Source organism: Engystomops pustulosus, chromosome 1 (genome assembly GCF_040894005.1).
Source record: "Engystomops pustulosus chromosome 1, aEngPut4.maternal, whole genome shotgun sequence".
Classification (NCBI taxonomy): domain Eukaryota; kingdom Metazoa; phylum Chordata; class Amphibia; order Anura; family Leptodactylidae; genus Engystomops; species Engystomops pustulosus.
The window spans coordinates 288,394,359-288,420,468 of record NC_092411.1 but is presented as its reverse complement, the minus strand read 5'-3'; the positions used below and the strand labels follow the sequence as shown (position 1 = coordinate 288,420,468).

General features: G+C 39.8%; 1 protein-coding gene across 1 annotated transcript in view; it reads right to left on the bottom strand.

The window, feature by feature from the left end:
* EMX1 (empty spiracles homeobox 1) overlaps nt 1–23,882 on the bottom strand; it is a 36,988-nt gene extending 13,106 nt beyond the window's left edge. The window contains exon 1 of the mRNA XM_072132646.1: nt 23,351–23,882. Within this exon, the coding sequence (XP_071988747.1) occupies nt 23,351–23,690 (340 nt within the window). The 5' untranslated portion in view covers nt 23,691–23,882. The remainder of the gene's footprint in view (nt 1–23,350) is intronic.
* Between the last annotated feature and the right edge of the window lie 2,228 nt (nt 23,883–26,110).

The window sequence follows — 26,110 nt, the reverse complement described above, 5'->3', positions numbered from 1 at the left end:
CTGTATATAATGATATATGTACAGCCGGTATAACCTGGGGATCTCCTGTATATAATGATATATGTACAGCCGGTATAACCTGGGGATCTCCTGTATATAATGATATATGTACAGCCGGTATAACCTGGGGATCTCCTGTATATAATGATATATGTACAGCCGGAATAACCTGGGGATCTCCTGTATATAATGATATATGTACAGCTGGTATAACCTGGGGATCTCCTGTATATAATGATATATGTACAGCCGGTATAACCTGGGGATCTCCTGTATATAATGATATATGTACAGCTGGTATAACCTGGGGATCTCCTGTATATATCGATATATGTACAGCCGGTATAACCTGGGGATCTCCTGTATATAATGATATATGTACAGCCGGTATAACCTGGGGATCTCCTGTATATAATGATATATGTACAGCTGGTATAACCTGGGGATCTCCTGTATATAATGATATATGTACAGCTGGTATAACCTGGGGATCTCCTGTATATATCGATATATGTACAGCCGGTATAACCTGGGGATCTCCTGTATATAATGATATATGTACAGCCGGTATAACCTGGGGATCTCATGTATATAATGATTTATGTACAGCCGGTATGACCTGGGGATCTCCTGTATATAATGATATATGTACAGCTGGTATAACATGGGGATCTGCTGTATATAATGATATATGTACAGCCGGTATAACCTGGGGATCTCCTGTATATAATGATATATGTACAGCCGGTATAACCTGGGGATCTCCTGTATATAATGATATATGTACAGCTGGTATAACCTGGGGATCTCCTGTATATAATGATATATGTACAGCCGGTATAACCTGGGGATCTCCTGTATATAATGATATATGTACAGCCGGTATAACCTGGGGATCTCCTGTATATAATGATATATGTGCAGCCGGTATAACCTGGGGATTTCCTGTATATAATGATACATATACAGCTGGTATAACCTGGGAATCTCCTGTATATAATGATATATGTACAGCCGGTATAACCTGGGGATCTCCTGTATATAATGATATATGTACAGCCGGTATAACCTGGGGATCTCCTGTATATAATGATATATGTACAGCCGGTATAACCTGGGGATCTCCTGTATATAATGATATATGTACAGCCGGTATAACCTGGGGATCTCCTATATATAATGATATATGTACAGCCGGTATAACCTGGGGATCTCCTGTATATAATGATATATGTACAGCCGGTATAACCTGGGGATCTCCTGTATATAATGATATATGTACAGCCGGTATAACCTGGGGATCTCCTGTATATAATGATATATGTACAGCTGGTATAACCTGGGGATCTCCTGTATATATCGATATATGTACAGCCGGTATAACCTGGGGATCTCCTGTATATAATGATATATGTACAGCTGGTATAACCTGGGGATCTCCTGTATATAATGATATATGTACAGCCGGTATAACCTGGGGATCTCCTGTATGTAATGATATATGTACAGCTGGTATAACCTGGGGATCTCCTGTATATAATGATATATGTACAGCCGGTATAACCTGGGGATCTCCTGTATATAATGATATATGTACAGCCGGTATAACCTGGGGATCCACAAATATAGCTACATACATACGTGTTGCATATAGAGTTGGGGGCACATGTGGGGCTGTATTCATGTAATCCTATCTGCTGGGATCTGACATGCTATTCTTGGGGTCGGGTGTATTGTGGGAGGGTTAGTCACTGACTGGCGGAGGTCTTTATAGGAGTAGTAATAGGTCAGAGACTGTTCAGGATCCCATGTATTATATAATTATGGCCTTGCAGGCACCAGCCCATCAGTAATGAGGTATCATGATACAGGCCCAGGACGTTGTCAGGGGGGAGGGGGAGGGGCGCCTCATTGACAAGTCTTAATTTCCAGGATCAGGCAGACGTAGTGTATAATTACATTCATTTGTGAACAATTATAACATTGTCATTATATACCACCGCATTATTAAAGGCTTTAACTGCAGTATTATTAGTCCCCAACCACACAGCGGCTTCTCATCTGTACCTGGAGGCTCCCAGGTAATTCCCGAAAATACAAAGGTCAAGTACAGAGCTCAACACTATGCAGAATACAGGAGCACGGCTATGGTACAGGTAACCACCAACATGAACAGAATAGTGAGTGCAGCTCTGGAGTATAATACAGGATGTAACTCAGGATCAGTACAGGATAAGTAATGTCATGTATGTACACAGTGACTGCACCAGCAGCAGAATAGTGAGTGCAGCTCTGGGGTATAATACAGGATGTAACTCAGGATCAGTACAGGATAAGTAATGTCATGTATGTACACAGTGACTGCACCAGCAGCAGAATAGTGAGTGCAGCTCTGGGGTATAATACAGGATGTAACTCAGGATCACTACAGGATAAGTAATGTCATGTATGTACACAGTGACTGCACCAGCAGCAGAATAGTGAGTGCAGCTCTGGGGTATAATACAGGATATAACTCAGGATCAGTACAGGATAAGTAATGTCATGTATGTACACAGTGACTGCACCAGCAGCAGAATAGTGAGTGCAGCTCTGGAGTATAATACAGGATGTAACACAGGGTCAGTACAGGATAAGTAATGTCATGTATGTACACAGTGACTGCACCAGCAGCAGAATAGTGAGTGCAGCTCTGGAGTATAATACAGGATGTAACTCAGGATCAGTACAGGATAAGTAATGTCAGGGAACCTTTCATCAAGACACATATATTAATCTAATAACAGGTTCTAATGGCTTTTTAATACTTATTCTCCATTCTGCTATTATAATAAACTCACTCACTTTTTATCTACTCACTTTTGAAATGATATAAAACTGTACCTAGCAAACTGCATAGAGTCAGGGGGGTGTTGGAGTTCCTGGTGTCATCAGCATTATCTCCTCTCTGCTGTGCTAGATCCCTGCCTCTTGCCCTTCTCCCCTCCCTCCTGCTGACGTAAAGCTAATGATGCACAGGGTCAGCTAATGGCTGCATGAAGGAGGAGGGAGTAGAGTGGAGATAGAAGGATCGAGCAGAGCAGAGAGGAGATAATGGTGATGATGTCACAGGGACTCCATGCAGTTTGCTGGCAGGAGCCAGCTATACTTTTAATAACTTTAAAAAGTGAGTGGAACCAGCAATATTAATTAGAATAGCAAACTGAGAATGACTATTAACAGTGCAACAGTTTCCCATCAACCTATCAATTCAGGTGCAATGTCTACTACTGTAATGAAATATATTAAAGGGAACCTGTCACCAGATTTTACCCCAGATTTTAGGGGATGAAATGTCCTTTATAGAATTCGAATTTATGTGACATTTCCTCCAATGTCAAGTGAAAATGAGCAGATATTTGCCTGAGATGAGTCAAGTTTAGAGGCTGCAGGGAAAAGACACTTCAGATGCCTCTTTCTTCTGTTCTATAGGACCTAGAAACATGCTGCTGGTGTCATATTAAAGATTAGAATCTCATCTTTTAGACTGTATGAAGCTACAGGACCCGAGATAAAGACAGAGATCAGATTTTTATATGCAGCTCACATTTGTGTGAACAACCCTTATAATGATAGTTTATCGTGTTATCATCATTATTGTATGTAGAAAAGCAACAATTTCAGAAAAAGTGTACAAAAAACATCCGGTGCAACTTGACAAAACATTTGAATGCAAAATTAATACAAAAATAAATAAATTTTAACAAAAAAAAAAAAAGTTTTTTAAAATGTTGCCGATGTTGTTGAAAATCAGAAAACGTGAACACACAGGTTGTATTTTCTTTTGGGGGGGAGGGGCTATATTTTAAATCTAAAATAAACACTTGATTTATTTTGTTTTTAGACAATAGGGGTCATTTACTAAGGGCCCGAATCGCGTTTTCCCGTTGGGTTACCCGAATATTACCGTTTTGTGCCGATTTTCCCTGGATTGCCCTGGGTTTTTGGCGCACACGATCGGATTGTGGCGCATCGGCACCGGCATGCACGTGACGGAAATCAGGGGGTGGAAAACCCAACGGATTCGGAAAAACCGCCGTATTTTTTTTAAAAAAATGTGTCGCTTGGTGAACTCCAGTGTACTACGACGGACTTCCGCGCAGCAGCGACACCTGGTGGACATTGGGCGCACTACCTTAGTGAATCGCCGGAAGACACAAATCAGCGTCGGAGAACGCGCCGCTGGATCGCGAATGCACCGGGTAAGTAAATCTGCCCCAATGTTTGGGTTATCTGCACCTCCTCTGAAGTGGGGGAACTTAGTTTTTTTCATTTATCACATGAAAATTGTCTCACTTGCTCTTGGCTATAATTCATTCGCCGCGCACATTCAAAAAGTCGCTTAAATGGTGCAAAGGCATAAAAGCAAATAAAAGTTGAAAAAAACCACAAGACTTCAGAGGGAAAGAATACAGATAAATGTTCCCCATAGCCTCTCCTCGTTACATCATCATTGTGTTTTTGCACCTTTGCTCTTTTGATGGTGACCAAAAGGGGTGGAACCACAGCAGTAGCAGCCGCTAAGGGGCCCACAGTGTCAGGGGGCCCCGGCATCCGACACACTAAGGAATGGAGGATGTGCCCCATTATATACACATTATACAGCACATTACACAGCAGAATATGTGTATAACAGTGCAGCAGTACACATGAAATGTCAGGCAGAAGACACAAGGGATCTCTCGTCTCTACTTCCCCCATGTGGTCAGCAGCTACAGATCTGCGTCAGAGTATAAATGTATATATCAGTGTATAAATATGTGCAGCTGAGTGTATATATATATATATCTGCGCCGATTTTCCCTGAATTGCCCCGGGATTTTGGCGCACGCGATCGGATTGTGGCGCATCGGCGCTGGCATGCATGTGACGGAAATCAAGGGGCGTGGCCGAACAAAAACCCGACGGATTCGGAAAAACCGCCGCATTTTTTAAAAAAAATCTGTCGCTGAGCTTGCACTTACCTTCACTCAACCCGAGCCGGTGAACTCCAGCGCGTTCCGATGCTTTTCAGCGCAGCAGCGCCACCTGGTGGACGGCGGAGGAACTACCTTAATGAATCCCGGCCGGACCCGAATCCACCGCAGAGAACGCGCAGCTGGATGGCGCATGGACCGGAAAGTAAATCTGCCCCAATTGTATAGAGGGGGGTTCACTCACAAGTCTTCTATGGGGCGCTGCCTCTCCTAGCTACATCTCTGGGTGATTATATGCACACACCATAGAGGATCCCCCTGCTCATATATACAGTGTATAGTAGTGTATAATGTATACACAGCAGCTATATACTGCACACTGCTGCTATATACAGTGTATAGTAGTGTATAATGTATACACAGCAGCTATATACAGTGTATAGTAGTGTATAATGTATACACAGCAGCTATATATTGCACACTGCTGCTATATACAGTGTATAGTAGTGTATAGTGTACACACAGCAGCTATATACAGTGTATAGTAGTGTATACACAGCAGCTATATACTGCACACTGCTGCTATATACACAGCAACTATATACTGCACACTGCTGCTATATACAGTGTATAGTAGTGCATAGTGTACACACAGCAGCTATATACTGCACACTGCTGCTATATACAGTGTATAGTAGTGTATAGTGTACACACTGCTGCTATATACAGTGTATAGTAGTGTATAATGTATACACAGCAGCTATATACTGCACACTGCTGCTATATACAGTGTATAGTAGTGTATAGTGTATACACAGCAGCTATATACTGCACACTGCTGCTATATACAGTGTATAGTAGTGTATAGTGTACACACAGCAGCTATATACAGTGTATAGTAGTGTATAGTGTACACACAGCAGCTATATACTGCACACTGCTGCTATATACAGTGTATAGTAGTGTATAGTGTACACACAGCAGCTATATACTGCACACTGCTGCTATATACACAGCAACTATATACTGCACACTGCTGCTATATACAGTGTATAGTAGTGTATAGTGTACACACTGCTGCTATATACAGTGTATAGTAGTGTATAGTGTACACACAGCAGCTATATACTGCACACTGCTGCTATATACACAGCAACTATATACTGCACACTGCTGCTATATACAGTGTATAGTAGTGCATAGTGTACACACAGCAGCTATATACTGCACACTGCTGCTATATACAGTGTATAGTAGTGTATAGTGTACACACTGCTGCTATATACAGTGTATAGTAGTGTATAATGTATACACAGCAGCTATATACTGCACACTGCTGCTATATACAGTGTATAGTAGTGTATAGTGTACACACAGCAGCTATATACTGCACACTGCTGCTATATACACAGCAACTATATACTGCACACTGCTGCTATATACAGTGTATAGTGTACACACAGCAGCTATATACTGCACACTGCTGCTATATACAGTGTATAGTAGTGTATAGTGTACACACAGCAGCTATATACTGCACACTGCTGCTATATACACAGCAACTATATACTGCACACTGCTGCTATATACAGTGTATAGTAGTGTATAGTGTATACACAGCAGCTATATACTGCACACTGCTGCTATATACACAGCAGCTATATACTGCACACTGCTGCTATATACACAGCAGCTATATACTGCACACTGCTGCTATATACACAGCAGCTATATACTGCACACTGCTGCTATATACAGTGTATAGTAGTGTATAGTGTATACACAGCAGCTATATACAGTGTATAGTAGTGTATAGTGTATACACAGCAGCTATATACAGTGTATAGTAGTGTATAGTGTACACACAGCAGCTATATACTGCACACTGCTGCTATATACACAGCAACTATATACTGCACACTGCTGCTATATACAGTGTATAGTAGTGTATAGTGTACACACAGCAGCTATATACTGCACACTGCTGCTATATACAGTGTATAGTAGTGTATAGTGTCTACACAGCAGCTATATACAGTGTATAGTAGTGTATAGTGTATACACAGCAGCTATATACAGTGTATAGTAGTGTATAGTGTATACACGGCAGCTATATACTGCACACTGCTACTATATACAGTGTATAGTAGTGTATAGTGTACACACAGCAGCTATATACTGCACACAGCAGCTATATACAGTGTATAGTAGTGTATAGTGTACACACAGCAGCTATATACTGCACACAGCAGCTATATACAGAGTGTATAGTAGTGTATAGTGTACACACAGCAGCTATATACTGCACACTGCTGCTATATACAGTGTATAGTAGTGTATAGTGTATACACAGCAGCTATATACAGTGTATAGTAGTGTATAGTGTATACACAGCAGCTATATACTGCACACTGCTGCTATATACACAGCAGCTATATACTGCACACTGCTGCTATATACAGTGTATAGTAGTGTATAGTGTATACACAGCAGCTATATACAGTGTATAGTAATGTATAGTGTATACACAGCAGCTATATACTGCACACTGCTGCTATATACAGTGTATAGTAGTGTATAGTGTACACACAGCAGCTATATACAGTGTATAGTAGTGTATAGTGTATACACAGCAGCTATATACAGTGTATAGTAATGTATAGTGTATACACAGCAGCTATATACTGCACACAGCAGCTATATACAGTGTATAGTAGTGTATAGTGTATACACAGCAGCTATATACAGTGTATAGTAATGTATAGTGTATACACAGCAGCTATATACTGCACACTGCTGCTATATACAGTGTATAGTAGTGTATAGTGTACACACAGCAGCTATATACAGTGTATAGTAGTGTATAGTGTATACACAGCAGCTATATACAGTGTATAGTAGTGTATAGTGTACACACAGCAGCTATATACTGCACACTGCTGCTATATACAGTGTATAGTAGTGTATAGTGTATACACAGCAGCTATATACTGCACACAGCAGCTATATACAGTGTATAGTAGTGTATAGTGTATACACAGCAGCTATATACAGTGTATAGTAATGTATAGTGTATACACAGCAGCTATATACTGCACACTGCTGCTATATACAGTGTATAGTAGTGTATAGTGTATACACAGCAGCTATATACTGCACACTGCTGCTATATACAGTGTATAGTAGTGTATAGTGTATACACAGCAGCTATATACAGTGTATAGTAGTGTATAGTGTACACACAGCAGCTATATACTGCACACTGCTGCTATATACAGTGTATAGTAGTGTATAGTGTATACACAGCAGCTATATACTGCACACAGCAGCTATATACAGTGTATAGTAGTGTATAGTGTATACACAGCAGCTATATACAGTGTATAGTAATGTATAGTGTATACACAGCAGCTATATACTGCACACTGCTGCTATATACAGTGTATAGTAGTGTATAGTGTACACACAGCAGCTATATACAGTGTATAGTAGTGTATAGTGTATACACAGCAGCTATATACAGTGTATAGTAGTGTATAGTGTACACACAGCAGCTATATACTGCACACTGCTGCTATATACAGTGTATAGTAGTGTATAGTGTATACACAGCAGCTATATACTGCACACAGCAGCTATATACAGTGTATAGTAGTGTATAGTGTATACACAGCAGCTATATACAGTGTATAGTAATGTATAGTGTATACACAGCAGCTATATACTGCACACTGCTGCTATATACAGTGTATAGTAGTGTATAGTGTATACACAGCAGCTATATACTGCACACTGCTGCTATATACAGTGTATAGTAGTGTATAGTGTATACACAGCAGCTATATACAGTGTATAGTAGTGTATAGTGTACACACAGCAGCTATATACTGCACACTGCTGCTATATACAGTGTATAGTAGTGTATAGTGTATACACAGCAGCTATATACTGCACACAGCAGCTATATACAGTGTATAGTAGTGTATAGTGTATACACAGCAGCTATATACAGTGTATAGTAATGTATAGTGTATACACAGCAGCTATATACTGCACACTGCTGCTATATACAGTGTATAGTAGTGTATAGTGTACACACAGCAGCTATATACAGTGTATAGTAGTGTATAGTGTATACACAGCAGCTATATACAGTGTATAGTAGTGTATAGTGTACACACAGCAGCTATATACTGCACACTGCTGCTATATACAGTGTATAGTAGTGTATAGTGTATACACAGCAGCTATATACTGCACACAGCAGCTATATACAGTGTATAGTAGTGTATAGTGTATACACAGCAGCTATATACAGTGTATAGTAATGTATAGTGTATACACAGCAGCTATATACTGCACACTGCTGCTATATACAGTGTATAGTAGTGTATAGTGTATACACAGCAGCTATATACTGCACACTGCTGCTATATACAGTGTATAGTAGTGTATAGTGTATACACAGCAGCTATATACAGTGTATAGTAGTGTATAGTGTACACACAGCAGCTATATACTGCACACTGCTGCTATATACAGTGTATAGTAGTGTATAGTGTATACACAGCAGCTATATACTGCACACAGCAGCTATATACAGTGTATAGTAGTGTATAGTGTATACACAGCAGCTATATACAGTGTATAGTAGTGTATAGTGTATACACAGCAGCTATATACAGTGTATAGTAGTGTATAGTGTACACACAGCAGCTATATACTGCACACTGCTGCTATATACAGTGTATAGTAGTGTATAGTGTACACACAGCAGCTATATACTGCACACTGCTGCTATATACAGTGTATAGTAGTGTATAGTGTATACACAGCAGCTATACTGCACACAGCAGCTATATACAGTGTATAGTAGTGTATAGTGTATACACAGCAGCTATATACAGTGTATAGTAATGTATAGTGTATACACAGCAGCTATATACAGTGTATAGTAGTGTATAGTGTATACACAGCAGCTATATACTGCACACTGCTGCTATATACAGTGTATAGTAGTGTATAGTGTATACACAGCAGCTATATACTGCACACTGCTGCTATATACAGTGTATAGTAGTGTATAGTGTATACACTGCTGCTATATACAGTGTATAGTAGTGTATAATGTATACACAGCAGCTATATACAGTGTATAGTAGTGTATAGTGTACACACAGCAGCTATATACTGCACACTGCTGCTATATACAGTGTATAGTAGTGTATAGTGTACACACAGCAGCTATATACAGTGTATAGTAGTGTATAGTGTATACACAGCAGCTATATACAGTGTATAGTAGTGTATAGTGTACACACAGCAGCTATATACAGTGTATAGTAGTGTATAGTGTACACACAGCAGCTATATACAGTGTATAGTAGTGTATAGTGTACACACAGCAGCTATATACAGTGTATAGTAGTGTATAGTGTATACACACCAGCTATATACAGTGTATAGTAGTGTATAATGTATACACAGCAGCTATATACTGCACACTGCTGCTATATACAGTGTATAGTAGTGTATAGTGTACACACAGCAGCTATATACAGTGTATAGTAGTGTATAGTGTATACACAGCAGCTATATACAGTGTATAGTAGTGTATAGTGTATACACAGCAGCTATATACAGTGTATAGTAGTGTATAGTGTACACACAGCAGCTATATACAGTGTATAGTAGTGTATAGTGTATACACAGCAGCTATATACAGTGTATAGTAGTGTATAGTGTATACACAGCAGCTATATACAGTGTATAGTAGTGTATAATGGTTGTGTACAGTATGTGTGAGCCAGCAGCCCAGTAGGTGCCATATAGAGTGTCAGCTCTGGGGCTCAGGCACAGCTGTGTGAGGGTCACCCTGCAGCAGAGCTGTGATTACGTTGTAGTGAAGACTCATTAGCACTTATTAGAATATAATATGGAATAATTAGCAGGTGCAGGCGGTGGTAATGATGATGTACAGGTCATGTACAATACCCCTCCCCCCACATTAACCCTGCAGGTGCCGGCAGCAGGTAATAATCACCCCCTCCTCTATTTACTTCTCATTGGGACTGAAGAGGAGGAGGTCGCAGAGCTGACAATCCAATGTACAGGCTGACACCCCAGATCTACCTCCATATACACCCCGGAGGAGGAGGAGGGTGGATATTACTGCACTAACACCTCTTATTCTCAGCATTATTCTATATTTTTAAATAAACACTAAAATAATAGCGATTTTACAACAAAAATCTACGAAAACGAAGAATCAAACACAATAAAAAATGATGAAGAAACCGAAGCAGTGATAAGAGGAAGAAATATTGTAATTATGATATTAGTAATATGTCATTGTACTAATAATATTATAATGTCATTGTACTACAGCTGATAATAAGTAATTATACTAGTACTAATAATAATACAATAATAAGTGATAATAATGCATGTCAGTATATAATATGCTCCTGTATATACCTGTATACACACTGTTATATATACATGGAGGTTTTCTCCCTGTATATTGTACCCAGGTCTAATCTCAGGAGGAGAAGATTTATAACACATAAGGAATAATAATTATAAAGGAACAGATATCAGAACCTGTACACATTATCTGCAGATATATGATTATTATACATGACATGTCCCAATCATCTCCTATTATCTATCTATCATCTACTTATCTCATATCTATCTATCTATCTATCTATCTATCTCCTATCTATCTATCTCCTATCTATCTCCTATCTATCTATCTATCTCATATCTATCTATCTATCTATCTATCTATCTATCTCATATCTATCTATCTATCTATGTATCTGTATCTGTATCTATGTATCTATCTATCTATCTCATATCTATCCATCTAGAGGCTGGGGGTTCCCCCATTCTTCTTTGTACATCTAGAGGCTGGAGGTTCCCCCATTCTTCTTTGTACATCTAGAGGCTGGAGGTTCCTCCATTCTTCTTTGTACATCTAGAGGCTGGAGGTTACCCCATTCTTCTTTGTACATCTAGAGGCTGGAGGTTACCCCATTCTTCTTTGTACATCTAGAGGCTGGAGGTTCCCCAATTCTTCTCTGTACATCTAGAGACTGGAGGTTCCTCCATTCTTCTTTGTACATCTAGAGGCTGGAGGTTCTCCCATTCTTCTTTGTACATCTAGAGGCTGGAGGTTCTCCCATTCTTCTTTGTACATCTAGTGGCTGGAGGTTCCTCCATTCTTCTTTGTACATCTAGAGGCTGGAGGTTCTCCCATTCTTCTTTGTACATCTAGAGGCTGGGGGTTCTCCCATTCTTCTTTGTACATCTAGAGGCTGGAGGTTCTCCCATTCTTCTTTGTACATCTAGTGGCTGGAGGTTCCTCCATTCTTCTTTGTACATCTAGAGGCTGGAGGTTCCCTCATTCTTCTTTGTACATCTAAAGGTTGGAGGTTCCCCCATTCTTCTTTGTACATCTAGAGGCTGGAGGTTCCCCCATTCTTCTTTGTACATCTAGAGGCTGGAGGTTCCTCCCATTCTTCTTTGTACATCTAGAGGCTGGAGGTTCCCCCATTCTTCTTTGTACATCTAGAGGCTGGAGGATCCCCCATTCTTCTTTGTACATCTAGAGGCTGGAGGTTCCCCAATTCTTCTCTGTACATCTAGAGACTGGAGGTTCCTCCATTCTTCTTTGTACATCTAGAGGCTGGAGGTTCTCCCATTCTTCTTTGTACATCTAGAGGCTGGAGGTTCTCCCATTCTTCTTTGTACATCTAGTGGCTGGAGGTTCCTCCATTCTTCTTTGTACATCTAGAGGCTGGAGGTTCCCTCATTCTTCTTTGTACATCTAGAGGCTGGAGGTTCCCCCATTCTTCTTTGTACATCTAGAGGCTGGAGGTTCCCCCCATTCTTCTCTGTACATCTAGAGGCTGGAGGTTCCTCCCATTCTTCTTTGTACATCTAGAGGCTGGAGGATCCCCCATTCTTCTTTGTACATCTAGAGGCTGGAGGTTCCCCCCATTCTTCTTTGTACATCTAGAGGCTGGAGGTTCCCCCATTCTTCTTTGTACATCTAGAGGCTGGAGGTTCCCCCATTCTTCTTTGTACATCTAGAGGCTGGAGGTTCCTCCATTCTTCTTTGTACATCTAGAGGCTGGAGGTTCCCCCTTTCCTCTTTGTACATCTAGAGGCTGGAGGTTCCCCCATTCTTCTTTGTACATCTAGAGGCTGGAGGTTCCCCCTTTCCTCTTTGTACATCTAGAGGCTGGAGGTTCCTCCATTCTTCTTTGTACATCTAGAGGCTGGAGGTTCCTCCATTCTTCTTTGTACATCTAGAGGCTGGAGGTTCCCCCATTCTTCTTTGTACATCTAGAGGCTGGAGGTCCCCCCATTCTTCTTTGTACATCTAGAGGCTGGAGGTTCCCCCCATTCTTCTCTGTACATCTAGAGGCTGGAGGTTCCTCCATTCTTCTTTGTACATCTAGAGGTTGGAGGTTCCTCCATTCTTCTTTGTACATCTAGAGGCTGGAGGATCCTCCATTCTTCTTTGTACATCTAGAGGCTGGAGGTTCCCCCATTCTTCTTTGTACATCAAGAGGCTGGAGGTTCCTCCATTCTTCTTTGTACATCTAGAGGCTGGAGGTTCCCCCATTCTTCTATGTACATCTAGAGGCTGGAGGTTCCCCCATTCTTCTATGTACATCTAGAGGCTGGAGGTTCCCCCATTCTTCTTTGTACATCTAGAGGCTGGAGGTTCCTCCATTCTTCTTTGTACATCTAGAGGCTGGAGGTTCCCCCATTCTTCTTTGTACATCTAGAGGCTGGAGGTTCCCCCATTCTTCTTTGTACATCTAGAGGCTGGAGGTTCCCCCATTCTTCTTTGTACATCTAGAGGCTGGAGGTTCCCCCATTCTTCTTTGTACATCTAGAGGCTGGAGGTCCCCCCATTCTTCTTTGTACATCTAGAGGCTGGAGGTTCCCCCATTCTTCTTTGTACATCTAGAGGCTGGAGGTCCCCCCATTCTTCTTTGTACATCTAGAGGCTGGAGGTTCCCCCCATTCTTCTTTGTACATCTAGAGGCTGGAGGTTCCCCCATTCTTCCTTGTACATCTAGAGGCTGGAGGTTCCCCCATTCCTCTTTGTACATCTAGAGGCTGGAGGTTCCCCCATTCCTCTTTGTACATCTAGAGGCTGGAGGTTCCCCCATTCCTCTTTGTACATCTAGAGGCTGGAGGTTCTTCCATTCCTCTTTGTACATCTAGAGGCTGGAGGTTCACTAATGTTCTCCAACAAACTTCTATGGCCTTCACAGAACATTGGCCCAGATGTATCAGAACCAATCTGGCGCCCCCTACACTACTCAGGATGCTTAACATACTGCGAGCTACACAATTCTGTCCAGTCACTGTAATAAATTTGGCTCAGACGCAGACTAAGCAGTAACAGTGGCTTTAGCTGCACATTTTGTATCTGTAGTGTATCCGTATACCCTGTATATACTGCACCAGTGTACATGAGTGTATCCGTATACCCTGTATATACTGCACCAGTGTACATGAGTGTATCCGTATACCCTGTATATACTGCACCAGTGTACATGAGTGTATCCGTATACCCTGTATATACTGCACCAGTGTACATGAGTGTATCCGTATACCCTGTATATACTGCACCAGTGTACATGAGTGTATCCGTATACCCTGTATATACTGCACCAGTGTACATGACTGTATCCGTATACCCTGTATATACTGCACCAGTGTACATGAGTGTATCCGTATGCCCTGTATATACTGCACCAGTGTACATGAGTGTATCCGTATACCCTGTATATACTGCACCAGTGTACATGAGTGTATCCGTATACCCTGTATATACTGCACCAGTGTACATGAGTGTATCCGTATACTCTGTATATACTGCACCAGTGTACATGAGTGTATCCGTATACCCTGTATATACTGCACCAGTGTACATGACTGTATCCGTATACCCTGTATATACTGCACCAGTGTACATGAGTGTATCCGTGTGCCCTGTATATACTGCACCAGTGTACATGAGTGTATCCGTATACCCTGTATATACTGCACCAGTGTACATGAGTGTATCCGTATACCCTGTATATACTGCACCAGTGTACATGAGTGTATCTGTATACCCTGTATATACTGCACCAGTGTACATGACTGTATCCGTATACCCTGTATATACTGCACCAGTGTACATGAGTGTATCCGTATACCCTGTATATACTGCACCAGTGTACATGAGTGTTTCTGTATACCCTGTATATACTGCACCAGTGTACATGAGTGTATCCGTATACCCTGTATATACTGCACCAGTGTACATGAGTGTATCCGTATACTCTGTATATACTGCACCAGTGTACATGAGTGTATCCGTATACCCTGTATATACTGCACCAGTGTACATGAGTGTATCCGTATACCCTGTATATACTGCACCAGTGTACATGAGTGTATCCGTATACCCTGTATGTACTGCACCAGTGTACATGAGTGTATCCGTATACCCTGTATATACTGCACCAGTGTACATGAGTGTATCCGTATACCCTGTATATACTGCACCAGTGTACATGAGTGTATCCGTATACCCTGTATATACTGCACCAGTGTACATGAGTGTATCCGTATACCCTGTATATACTGCACCAGTGTACATGAGTGTATCCGTATACCCTGTATATACTGCACCAGTGTACATGAGTGTATCCGTATACCCTGTATATACTGCACCAGTGTACATGAGTGTATCCGTATACTCTGTATATACTGCACCAGTGTACATGACTGTATCCGTATACCCTGTATATACTGCACCAGTGTACATGAGTGTATCCGTATACCCTGTATATACTGCACCAGTGTACATGAGTGTATCCGTATACCCTGTATATACTGCACCAGTGTACATGAGTGTATCCGTATACCCTGTATATACTGCACCAGTGTACATGACTGTATCCGTATGCCCTGTATATACTGCACCATTGTACATGACTGTATCCGTATACCCTGTATATACTGCACCAGTGTACATGAGTGTATCCGTATGCCCTGTATATACTGCACCAGTGTACATGAGTGTATCCGTATACCCTGTATATACTGCACCAGTGTACATGACTGTATCCGTATACCCTGTATATACTGCACCAGTGTACATGACTGTATCCGTATACCCTGTATATACTGCACCAGTGTACATGCGTGTATACGTATACCCTGTATATACTGCACCAGTGTACATGCATGTATCCGTATACCCTGTATATAGGATGCAGTGACCTTCCATACTATATGTTGTCATTATGCATAGAGCAGGACACATCACCTACAGATTAGCTTCCATCTCTCATAGACACCATATATATTACATATGTACTTATTACCTGTACACCTGCAGTCCTGAATAGGCAGAGATATATATCCCCATCTCACAGGGAAATATCAGGACTCCTAGATGAGTGGTCACTGCTCATAGACATATTAACATCACACATATCATCACCTATAGACGTATCATCACTTATACACATATCATCACCTATAGACGTATCATCACTTATACACATATCATCACCTGTAGATGTATCATCACCTTTTGACATATCATAACCTATACACATATCATTACCTATAGACATATGATCACCTATACACATATCATCACCTATAGATGTATTGTCACCTATAGACATTGCATAACTATACACATATCATCACCTATACACATATCATCACCTAAAGACACAATACCTATATACATATCACAACCGTTATACATACCATAATCTATAGGCACATAATCACCTATAGACATATCATCACCTATAGAAATACCAACATCTATAGAAATATCATCATTTATAGCCATAGCATCACCTATAGACATATAATACCTATATACATATCATCACCTATAGGCATATCATCACCTATAGAAATACCATCATCTATAGACATATCATCATTTATAGACATATCATCACCTATAGACATATGATTTGTATAATCACTCATAGACATGTACTTATATATTCATAATCTATAGGTAAGTACTGACATGGGCTCATAGCATTATGCTCTCATCACCCACATATCGCCTATAGATGTGTCCTCATCACTTATAGCCATGGATCCACCATCCATAGCCACCTCTGAGCTAAAAGGTGACAAGGATGAGTAGTGAGAAGGGTCTCTACTGCCCCAATAGACCAGAACAGCGATACAGAAACCACAACTGTAGTCATGACGTCACAACCTGCTGATGACATCATGAGGATGAAGTAATAGGGAGAGAGGCTGCACGGATGATGATGATGCTGGGATCCCCTCCTCTCCGTGTTATCTCCGGGCAGCAGGGGACACCCCAGGGCGCAGGAGTTTGCCATCAGCAGTGGCCCTGGGGGTGACCCCTCTATCAGCCTGGAGATGGGGGGTCGCATGAATGAGGCTGCGCGACCCCCGGGACAATGAGGCTTTTCATTATCATCCTGTATAGAGGGGCCGGGGATTAGCATTTATAGGAGGTAATGAGGAGGGGGAGGACTGCGCAGCACTTATAGTGGACTGATGGAGATTATAATGTATAGAATATACGGAGGGAGAGAGAAATATACTATAATAAGAATAATAACTCATCGTTATAATAATCATCATAAATATATATTATGTCAAATTAATTATAATGTTTTACTAGATATTTTATATATTGTAATGATAAAAATAATAATAATAATACATAACAATTTGTATTATTTTAATAATAATAATTATAATAATTATTATTATTTTATTGTTGTTGTTATTATTAGTATTATTATTGTAATAATAAAATAATTGGTTATGTTCATACTGAATACAATTCCATGTTATGTATTTATTATGTGTGTGTATATATATGTCTCCTATATTCCTGTCTGTTATATATTATTTATCACATATACTTTATGTATCACTCCTGTACATTACGGATGATGTGTCTGATATCTGTGTTTGTCACTTCCTATTTCACTTTTTATCATAATCTATTTCTCTCTATTAATATTATTTGTACCGACATTTACTCTATGAATCTATCACCTATCTATTTCATTTCTATCTCATATCTATCCAGCTAAAAAACATTAGAAGTCCAGCAGCACCAAAGAGCATGAAAATACTGTGTGTGCAGATCCCAAAATACTGGTCCTGACACCGGGCAATAATAATCCAAAAAGAAAAGACACTGCGCTCCAAGGCTTGAAAAAGGATCCTGAACACGGTCTGAAACGTTACACATGGACTAATAAAGCTCCTATCCGTTTGTTCACATTCAATTTGGAGTGCAGTTTCTTTTCTTTTTGGATTATCTATCTCATATCTATCTATCTATCTATCTATCTATCTATCTCCTATCTATCTATCTATCTATCTATCTCATATCTATCTATCTATCTATCTCATATCTATCTATCTATCTATCTATCTATCTATCTATCTATCTATCTATCTCATATCTATCTATCTATCTCATATCTATCTATCTATCTATCTATCTCATATCTATCTATCTATCTCCTATCTATCTATCTATCTATCTCATATCTATCTATCTATCTATCTATCTATCTCATATCTATCTATCTATCTATCTATCTCATATCTATCTATCTATCTATCTCATATCTATCTATCTATCTATCTATCTATCTCATATCTATCTATCTATCTATCTATCTATCTATCTATCTCATATCTATCTATCTATCTATCTCATATCTATCTATCTATCTATTTATCTATCTCCTATCTATCTATCTCATATCTATCTCATATCTATCTATCTATCTATCTCATATCTATCTATCTATCTATCTATCTATCTCATATCTATCTATCTATCTATTTCATATCTATCTATCTATCTATCTATCTATCTATCTATCTATCTATCTCATATCTATCTATCTATCTATCTATCTATCTATTTATCTATCTCCTATCTATCTATCTCATATATATCTCATATCTATCTATCTATCTATCTATCTATCTATCTATCTATCTATCTATCTCCTATCTATCTATCTATCTATCTCCTATCTATCTATCTATCTATCTATCTATCTATCTCATATCTATCTATCTATCTCCTAACTATCTATCTATCTCCTAACTATCTATCTATCTATCTATCTATCTATCTATCTATCTTCTATCTATCTATCTATCTATCTCCTATCTATCTATCTATCTATCTATCTCATATCTATCTATCTATCTATCTATCTATCTCATATCTATCTCCTATCTATCTATCTATCTATCTATCTATCTATCTCATATCTATCTATCTATCTATCTATCTCATATCTATCTATCTATCTCATATCTATCTATCTATCTCATATCTATCGATCTATCTATCTATCTATCTATCTATCTATCTATCTATCTCATATCTATTTATCTATCTATCTCCTATCTATCTATCTATCTATCTCATATCTATCTATCTATCTATCTATCTCATATCTATCTATCTATCTATCTATCTATCTATCTATCTTATATCTATCTATCTATCTATCTATTTATCTATCTATTTATCTATCTATCTATCTCATATCTATCTATTTATCTATCTATCAATATATCTATCTATCTCCTATCTATCGATCTCATATCTATCTATCTCATATCTATCTATCTATCTATGTCATATATATGCATGTATCTAATATTTATCTACCTTGTATCTATCTGTGTGTATGTATCTGTGTGTATCTATCTGTGTGTATGTATCTGTGTGTATGTATCTGTGTGTATGTATCTGTGTGTATCTATCTGTGTGTATCTGTCCTGGTGCAGTGAGTAAAGTTCTGCTCTGGCGGCTTCTGTACTTCTATATCTGAGCTCATATTCTCTATGAGATTTTTGTGTATATCTACTATCCATGTATATGATATCTATCTATAGAACTATCTATCTTTAGAGCTATCTATCTATGACATGTCTATGTCCATATTACATGTATCTAGAACCGTCTATGGCATCGTCTGTATATACATCTCTTTCCATGTCCCATCGTGTTCCTGACATCTAGTAATGTCTTCTATATCCCCATCACTCCATGTCTGCTCTGTGTATATATATATATGTCCCCGCACTGTATACAGTTATATATTGGTCCCCAGATAATGGATGGATAATAATTGTAAGCCATTAGCGTTAACAGTATATATATATATATATATATATATATATATATATATATATATATATATATATATATACACACATATATGGCATTGTCATTATATACAGCAGCACGTATTAGCAGCGGTGTATATATGAGGCTGTCGGTGTATATATGAGGCTGTCGGTGTATATATGAGGCTGTCGGTGTATAGGGGTCTGTATCACATGTGTAGCAGGTATTATCTGGATGACATCGATGTAATATGACGGCAGGAGGACATGACCTGCTATATCGCAGTTGCGTTTATTATGATAATATATATACACGAGAGTAGGACTGGCTGCTCATACAAATATTCTCATGTTTCACGTAGTCGGGTCGATAGATGCTGCACTTGCCTGTAGTATTGTTTTGCATTTAGTGTAAAATTAAATATAATATTCTTCTATATATTTATGTATATAACCTGTACGTATTATTTATTTCTATAAATATTTTTAGCGTGTAGTGTATATATGTGTATGTGTGTATCTGTCTTTGTTTGTGTGTATTTTTGCTTGTTTCTGGTATTTCTCGTGTTAACGAATGTGTTTTCTCTTCATGTAATTATGTAAATGTGATGTAATGTGTACGATGTATATACTGGGATGTAGGTAGTTATGTTTTATCTGTAGATATAAATGTATTCGTTATTTTTGTATACAGTTGTATTTGTATGTATGTGTTTATGTGTGTAGTAATTATGTGTATTTATATCCTTATGTATCTGTGTGGTTGGACATGTTTGGTGTAGATTCAGAATATCTCTAGTAGTAATATAATGATATAGGTGGAGAGTTATATATCAGTGCGGTGACATATGTATTTAGGTTTATAGTTATATTGTATATGTAGCGATATATCTATGTAGTTTCGTCTGTAGTAATAATATAATATATAATATCTACTTACATATGTATTTAGTATAAAGTTACATTTTATATATCTGTGTAGTTCTATATGTTTGGTGTAGATTCGGAATATCTGTAGTGATAATGTAATAATATAGGTGTATATATACTGTACATGTATTCGGGTATATAGTTCTATTTTATATGTAGTAATATATATATATATATATCGCTGTGATTTATAGTTTGCTCAGGATTCACAGTTTTGTTCTTTCTCTCTGTATATCATCTATTTGTTATTAGTTGCGGAATATTTTCCATGTGGATGTCGTGTAGTTGTGATGTATAATGTGTTGTATGTATGTAGTATATCACTGTATACACGTGGATGTCCATGTATGTGGCACCGGGGAATGTAGTATAATAACTTATATTTAGGATTTGTTTCTTTCCTCTGGTGTAAGGTGCATTGTCTATGTTCTCTGTGTAGTATTATATTTACCTCTATTTATTTATTTACCTCTATTTATACTTTGTCATTTCCCTTATATTTCTATTTGTCATGTAGTTGTCTATAGAATAAGTATTTATTATATATATAAATATTAGCGGTGTCTGTGTGTCTTATATCGCAGGTTTCCGTCTATGAGATGGATGTATATGCACTTTCCATGTATTTAGTATGTGGTTATGTATATGATATGGATATGCAACATGTATATAGTGTCCCCGTTTGTAACAGGAAGGTCATATAGATATTATACAGCTGTATACATATATACCCCTAGCAAGAAGTTCGAATATTATACAGACGGTATCCAGCTGCATATAGTATCCCCGTATAAATACCCCGTGTATATAGTGTACAGTCCTAGTAGGCAGATCATACGGATATGGTATATATAAATATATATGTATATATATATAATGTACAGTATAGCAGGTCGGTCATATATATATATATATAGTATGCAGCATGTATTTAGTGAATAGTACAGTAGGTAGATCATGTATATAGTATACAGCATGTATATTATGTACAGTGCAGCAGGTCGGTCATGTGTGTATATATATATATATATATATATATATATATATATATATATATATATATACACACACACACACACACACACATATATATATATAGTTTATAGTACAGTAGGTAGATCATGTATATAGTATATAGCAGGTATATAATGTACAGTACAGTCGTTAGGTCATATATATAGTATACAGTAGATATATAGTGTACAGTACAGCAGGTAGATCATATATATAGTATACAGCATATATAGTGTATAGTACAGAAGGCAAATCATGTATATAGTATATAGCAGGTATATAATGTACAGTACAGTCGTTAGGTCATATATATAGTATACAGTAGATATATAGTGTACAGTACAGCAGGTAGATCATATATATAGTATACAGCATATATAGTGTATAGTACAGAAGGCAAATCATGTATATAGTATATAGCAGGTATATAATTACAGTACAGCAGGTAGGTCATAAATATAGTATACAGCATGTACATAGTGTATAGTACAGCAGGTAGGTCATATATATAGTATACAGCATGTACATAGTGTATAGTACAGCAGGTAGGTCATAAATATAGTATACAGCATGTACATAGTGTATAGTACAGCAGGTAGGTCATATATATAGTATACAGCATGTACATAGTGTATAGTACAGCAGGTAGGTCATATATATAGTATACAGCATGTACATAGTGTATAGTGCAGCAGGTAGGTCATATATATAGTATACAGCATGTACATAGTGTATAGTACAGCAGGTAGATCATGTATATAGTATACAGCATGTACATAGTGTATAGTACAGCAGGTAGGTCATATATATAGTATACAGCATGTACATAGTGTATAGTACAGCAGGTAGATCATGTATATAGTATACAGCATGTATATAGTGTATAGTACAGCAGGTAGATCATGTATATAGTATACAGCATGTATATAGTGTATAGTACAGCAGGTAGATCATGTATATAGTATACAGCATGTATATAGTGTATAGTACAGCAGGTAGATCATGTATATAGTATACAGCATGTATATAGTGTATAGTACAGCAGGTAGATCATGTATATAGTATACAGCAGGTGTATAAAGTACAGCATAGCCGGCAGATCATATATATACTATCCCCGTGCCCCCGCAGTCCTTACATGTCCTATATATATGGTATACAGCATGTACATCCAGTCATACACATATAGCACCCAGCATGTGCTGGAGCCGGGGGTGCAGGTGCCTCCTTGTACTTACCTTGGAATCTGTGTGGGAAGAACCTGTTCCTGAGCACCCAGGGGTAGAAGTTTAGGGGGTCCCTGTGCTGAGCCCCATAGAAGGAGTGTGGGTGCTGGTGCAGCTGGTGTGGGTGCACAGTCAGGGGTGGGTGGGTGACAGCAGCCTCAGGGAAGACCAGTTCTGGGTTGGGGTACAGGGACCTTCCAGCAGGACTGGGGAAGCCACTGACAAAGGCCTCGGCTGTGGAGCCGGGGTAGGTGAGCGCGGTAGGTCGCACAGGCTCCTCTGGGGTCAGGTGCGGGTCCTTGGCCACTAAGGACTCAATGGTGAAGCATCTCTTCCCTGCGGGCTGGAACATGGCTCACACAATCCCAAATCCTCAGCTACAGCCCTCCATGCACCTTCCCCGGGGTCCTGGGGGCTTCTCTGGGGTGATGCAGGGGGTCTCCTCCTGGAGTAGTGGGGTCTTCTCCTGCACACAAGTCCACCTCCTCACCTGATGCACTGAGCACTGACGACCCCCCAAATCCAGCAACTACTCTGAGAGGTGGAGGAGGCTGCAGGGGTCTGCATGACTGCTGCCCCGCCCAGCTCATGAATCATGCATGAAGGGAGGGGCCTGCCCGGCATTAACCCCTGCCTGGCCGAGCTAACACCTACAAGAGGAAGCCAGGGGGTGGCAGGATCATGGGGCACAGAGGCCAAGTGTGACAAGTGTGCCCCTCTACCTGGAGGAGATCCCCTGCAAGTACAGCAGGAAAACACCTGGGGTCAGGGTTCAGGGGTGCAGAGAGGGGGGCAGTGTATTATAGGGGTGCAGAGAAGGGGGCAGTGTATTATAGGGGTGCAGAGAAGGGGGCAGTGTATTATAGGGGTGCAGAGAAGGGGGCAGTGTATTATAGGGGTGCAGAGGAGTAATAAGATGGGGGCAGTGTATTATAGGGGTGCAGAGAGGGGGGCAGTGTATTATAGGGGTGCAGAGAGGGGGCAGTGTATTATAGGGGTGCAGGGAAGTAATACGATGGGGGCAGTGTATTATAGGGGTGCAGATAATTAATAAGGTGGGGCAGTGTATTATAGGGGTGCAGGGAAGTAATAAGATGGGGGCAGTGTATTATAGGGGTGCAGAGAAGGAATAAGATGGGTGCAGTGTATTATAGGGGTGCAGAGAATAATAAGATGGGGGCAGTGTATTATAGGGGCGCAGAGAAGGGGTCAGTGTATTATAGGGGCGCAGAGAGGGGGGCAGTGTATTATATCAGTGCAGAGAGGGGGCAGTGTATTATAGGGGTGCAGAGAAGTAATAAGATGGGGGCAGTGTATTATAGGGGTGCAGAGAAGTAATAAGATGGGGGGCAGTGTATTATAGGGGTGCAGAGAAGGAATAAGATGGGGAGCAGTGTATTATAGGGGTGCAGGGAAGTAATAAGATGAGAGCAGTGTATTATAGGGGTGCAGAGAATAATAAGATGGGGGCAGTGTATTATAGGGGTGCAGAGAAGTAATAAGATGGGGGCAGTGTATTATAGGGGTGCAGAGAAGGAATAAGATGGGGGCAGTGTATTATAGGGGAGCAGAGAATAATAAGATGGGGGGCAGTGTATTATAGGGGTGCAGATAATTAATAAGGTGGGGGCAGTGTATTATAGGGGTGCAGAGAAGTAATAAGATGGGGGCAGTGTATTATAGGGGTGCAGAGAAGGAATAAGATGGGGGCAGTGTATTATAGGAGTGCAGAGAGGGGGCAGTGTATTATAGGGGTGCAGAGAATAATAAGATGGGGGCAGTGTATTATAGGGGTGCAGGGAAGTAATAAGATGAGAGCAGTGTATTATAGGGGTGCAGAGAATAATAAGATGGGGGCAGTGTATTATAGGAGTGCAGAGAGGGGGCAGTGTATTATAGGGGTGCAGAGAAGGAATAAGATGGGGGCAGTGTATTATAGGGGTGCAGAGAATAATAAGATGGGGCAGTGTATTATAGGGGTGCAGAGGAGAAATAAGATGGGGGCAATGTATTATAGGAGTGCAGAGAAGGAATAAGATGGGGGCAGTGTATTATAGGGGTGCAGAGAAGGAATAAGATGGGGCAGTGTATTATAGGGGTGCAGAGAGGGGGCAGTGTATTATAGGGGTGCAGAGAAGTAATAAGATGGGGGCAGTGTATTATAGGGTTGCAGAGAGGGGGCAGTGTATTATAGGGGTGCAGAGAAGGAATAAGATGGGGGCAGTGTATTATAGGGGTGCAGAGAATAATAAGATGGGGGCAGTGTATTATAGGAGTGCAGAGAGGGGGCAGTGTATTATAGGAGTGCAGAGAAGTAATAAGATGGGGCAGTGTATTATAGGGGTGCAGAGAGGGGGCAGTGTATTATAGGGGTGCAGAGAAGTAATAAGATGGGGCAGTGTATTATAGGGGTGCAGAGAGGGGGCAGTGTATTATAGGGGTGCAGAGAAGGAATAAGATGGGGGCAGTGTATTATAGGGGTGCAGAGAATAATAAGATGGGGGCAGTGTATTATAGGGGTGCAGAGAGGGGGCAGTGTATTATAGGGGTGCAGAGAATAATAAGATGGGGGCAGTGTATTATAGGGGTGCAGAGAGGGGGCAGTGTATTATAGGGGTGCAGAGAAGGAATAAGATGGGGGCAGTGTATTATAGGGGTGCAGAGAGGGGGCAGTGTATTATAGGGGTGCAGAGAAGGAATAAGATGGGGGGCAGTGTATTATAGGGGTGCAGAGGAGAAATAAGATGGGGGCAGTGTATTATAGGGGTGCAG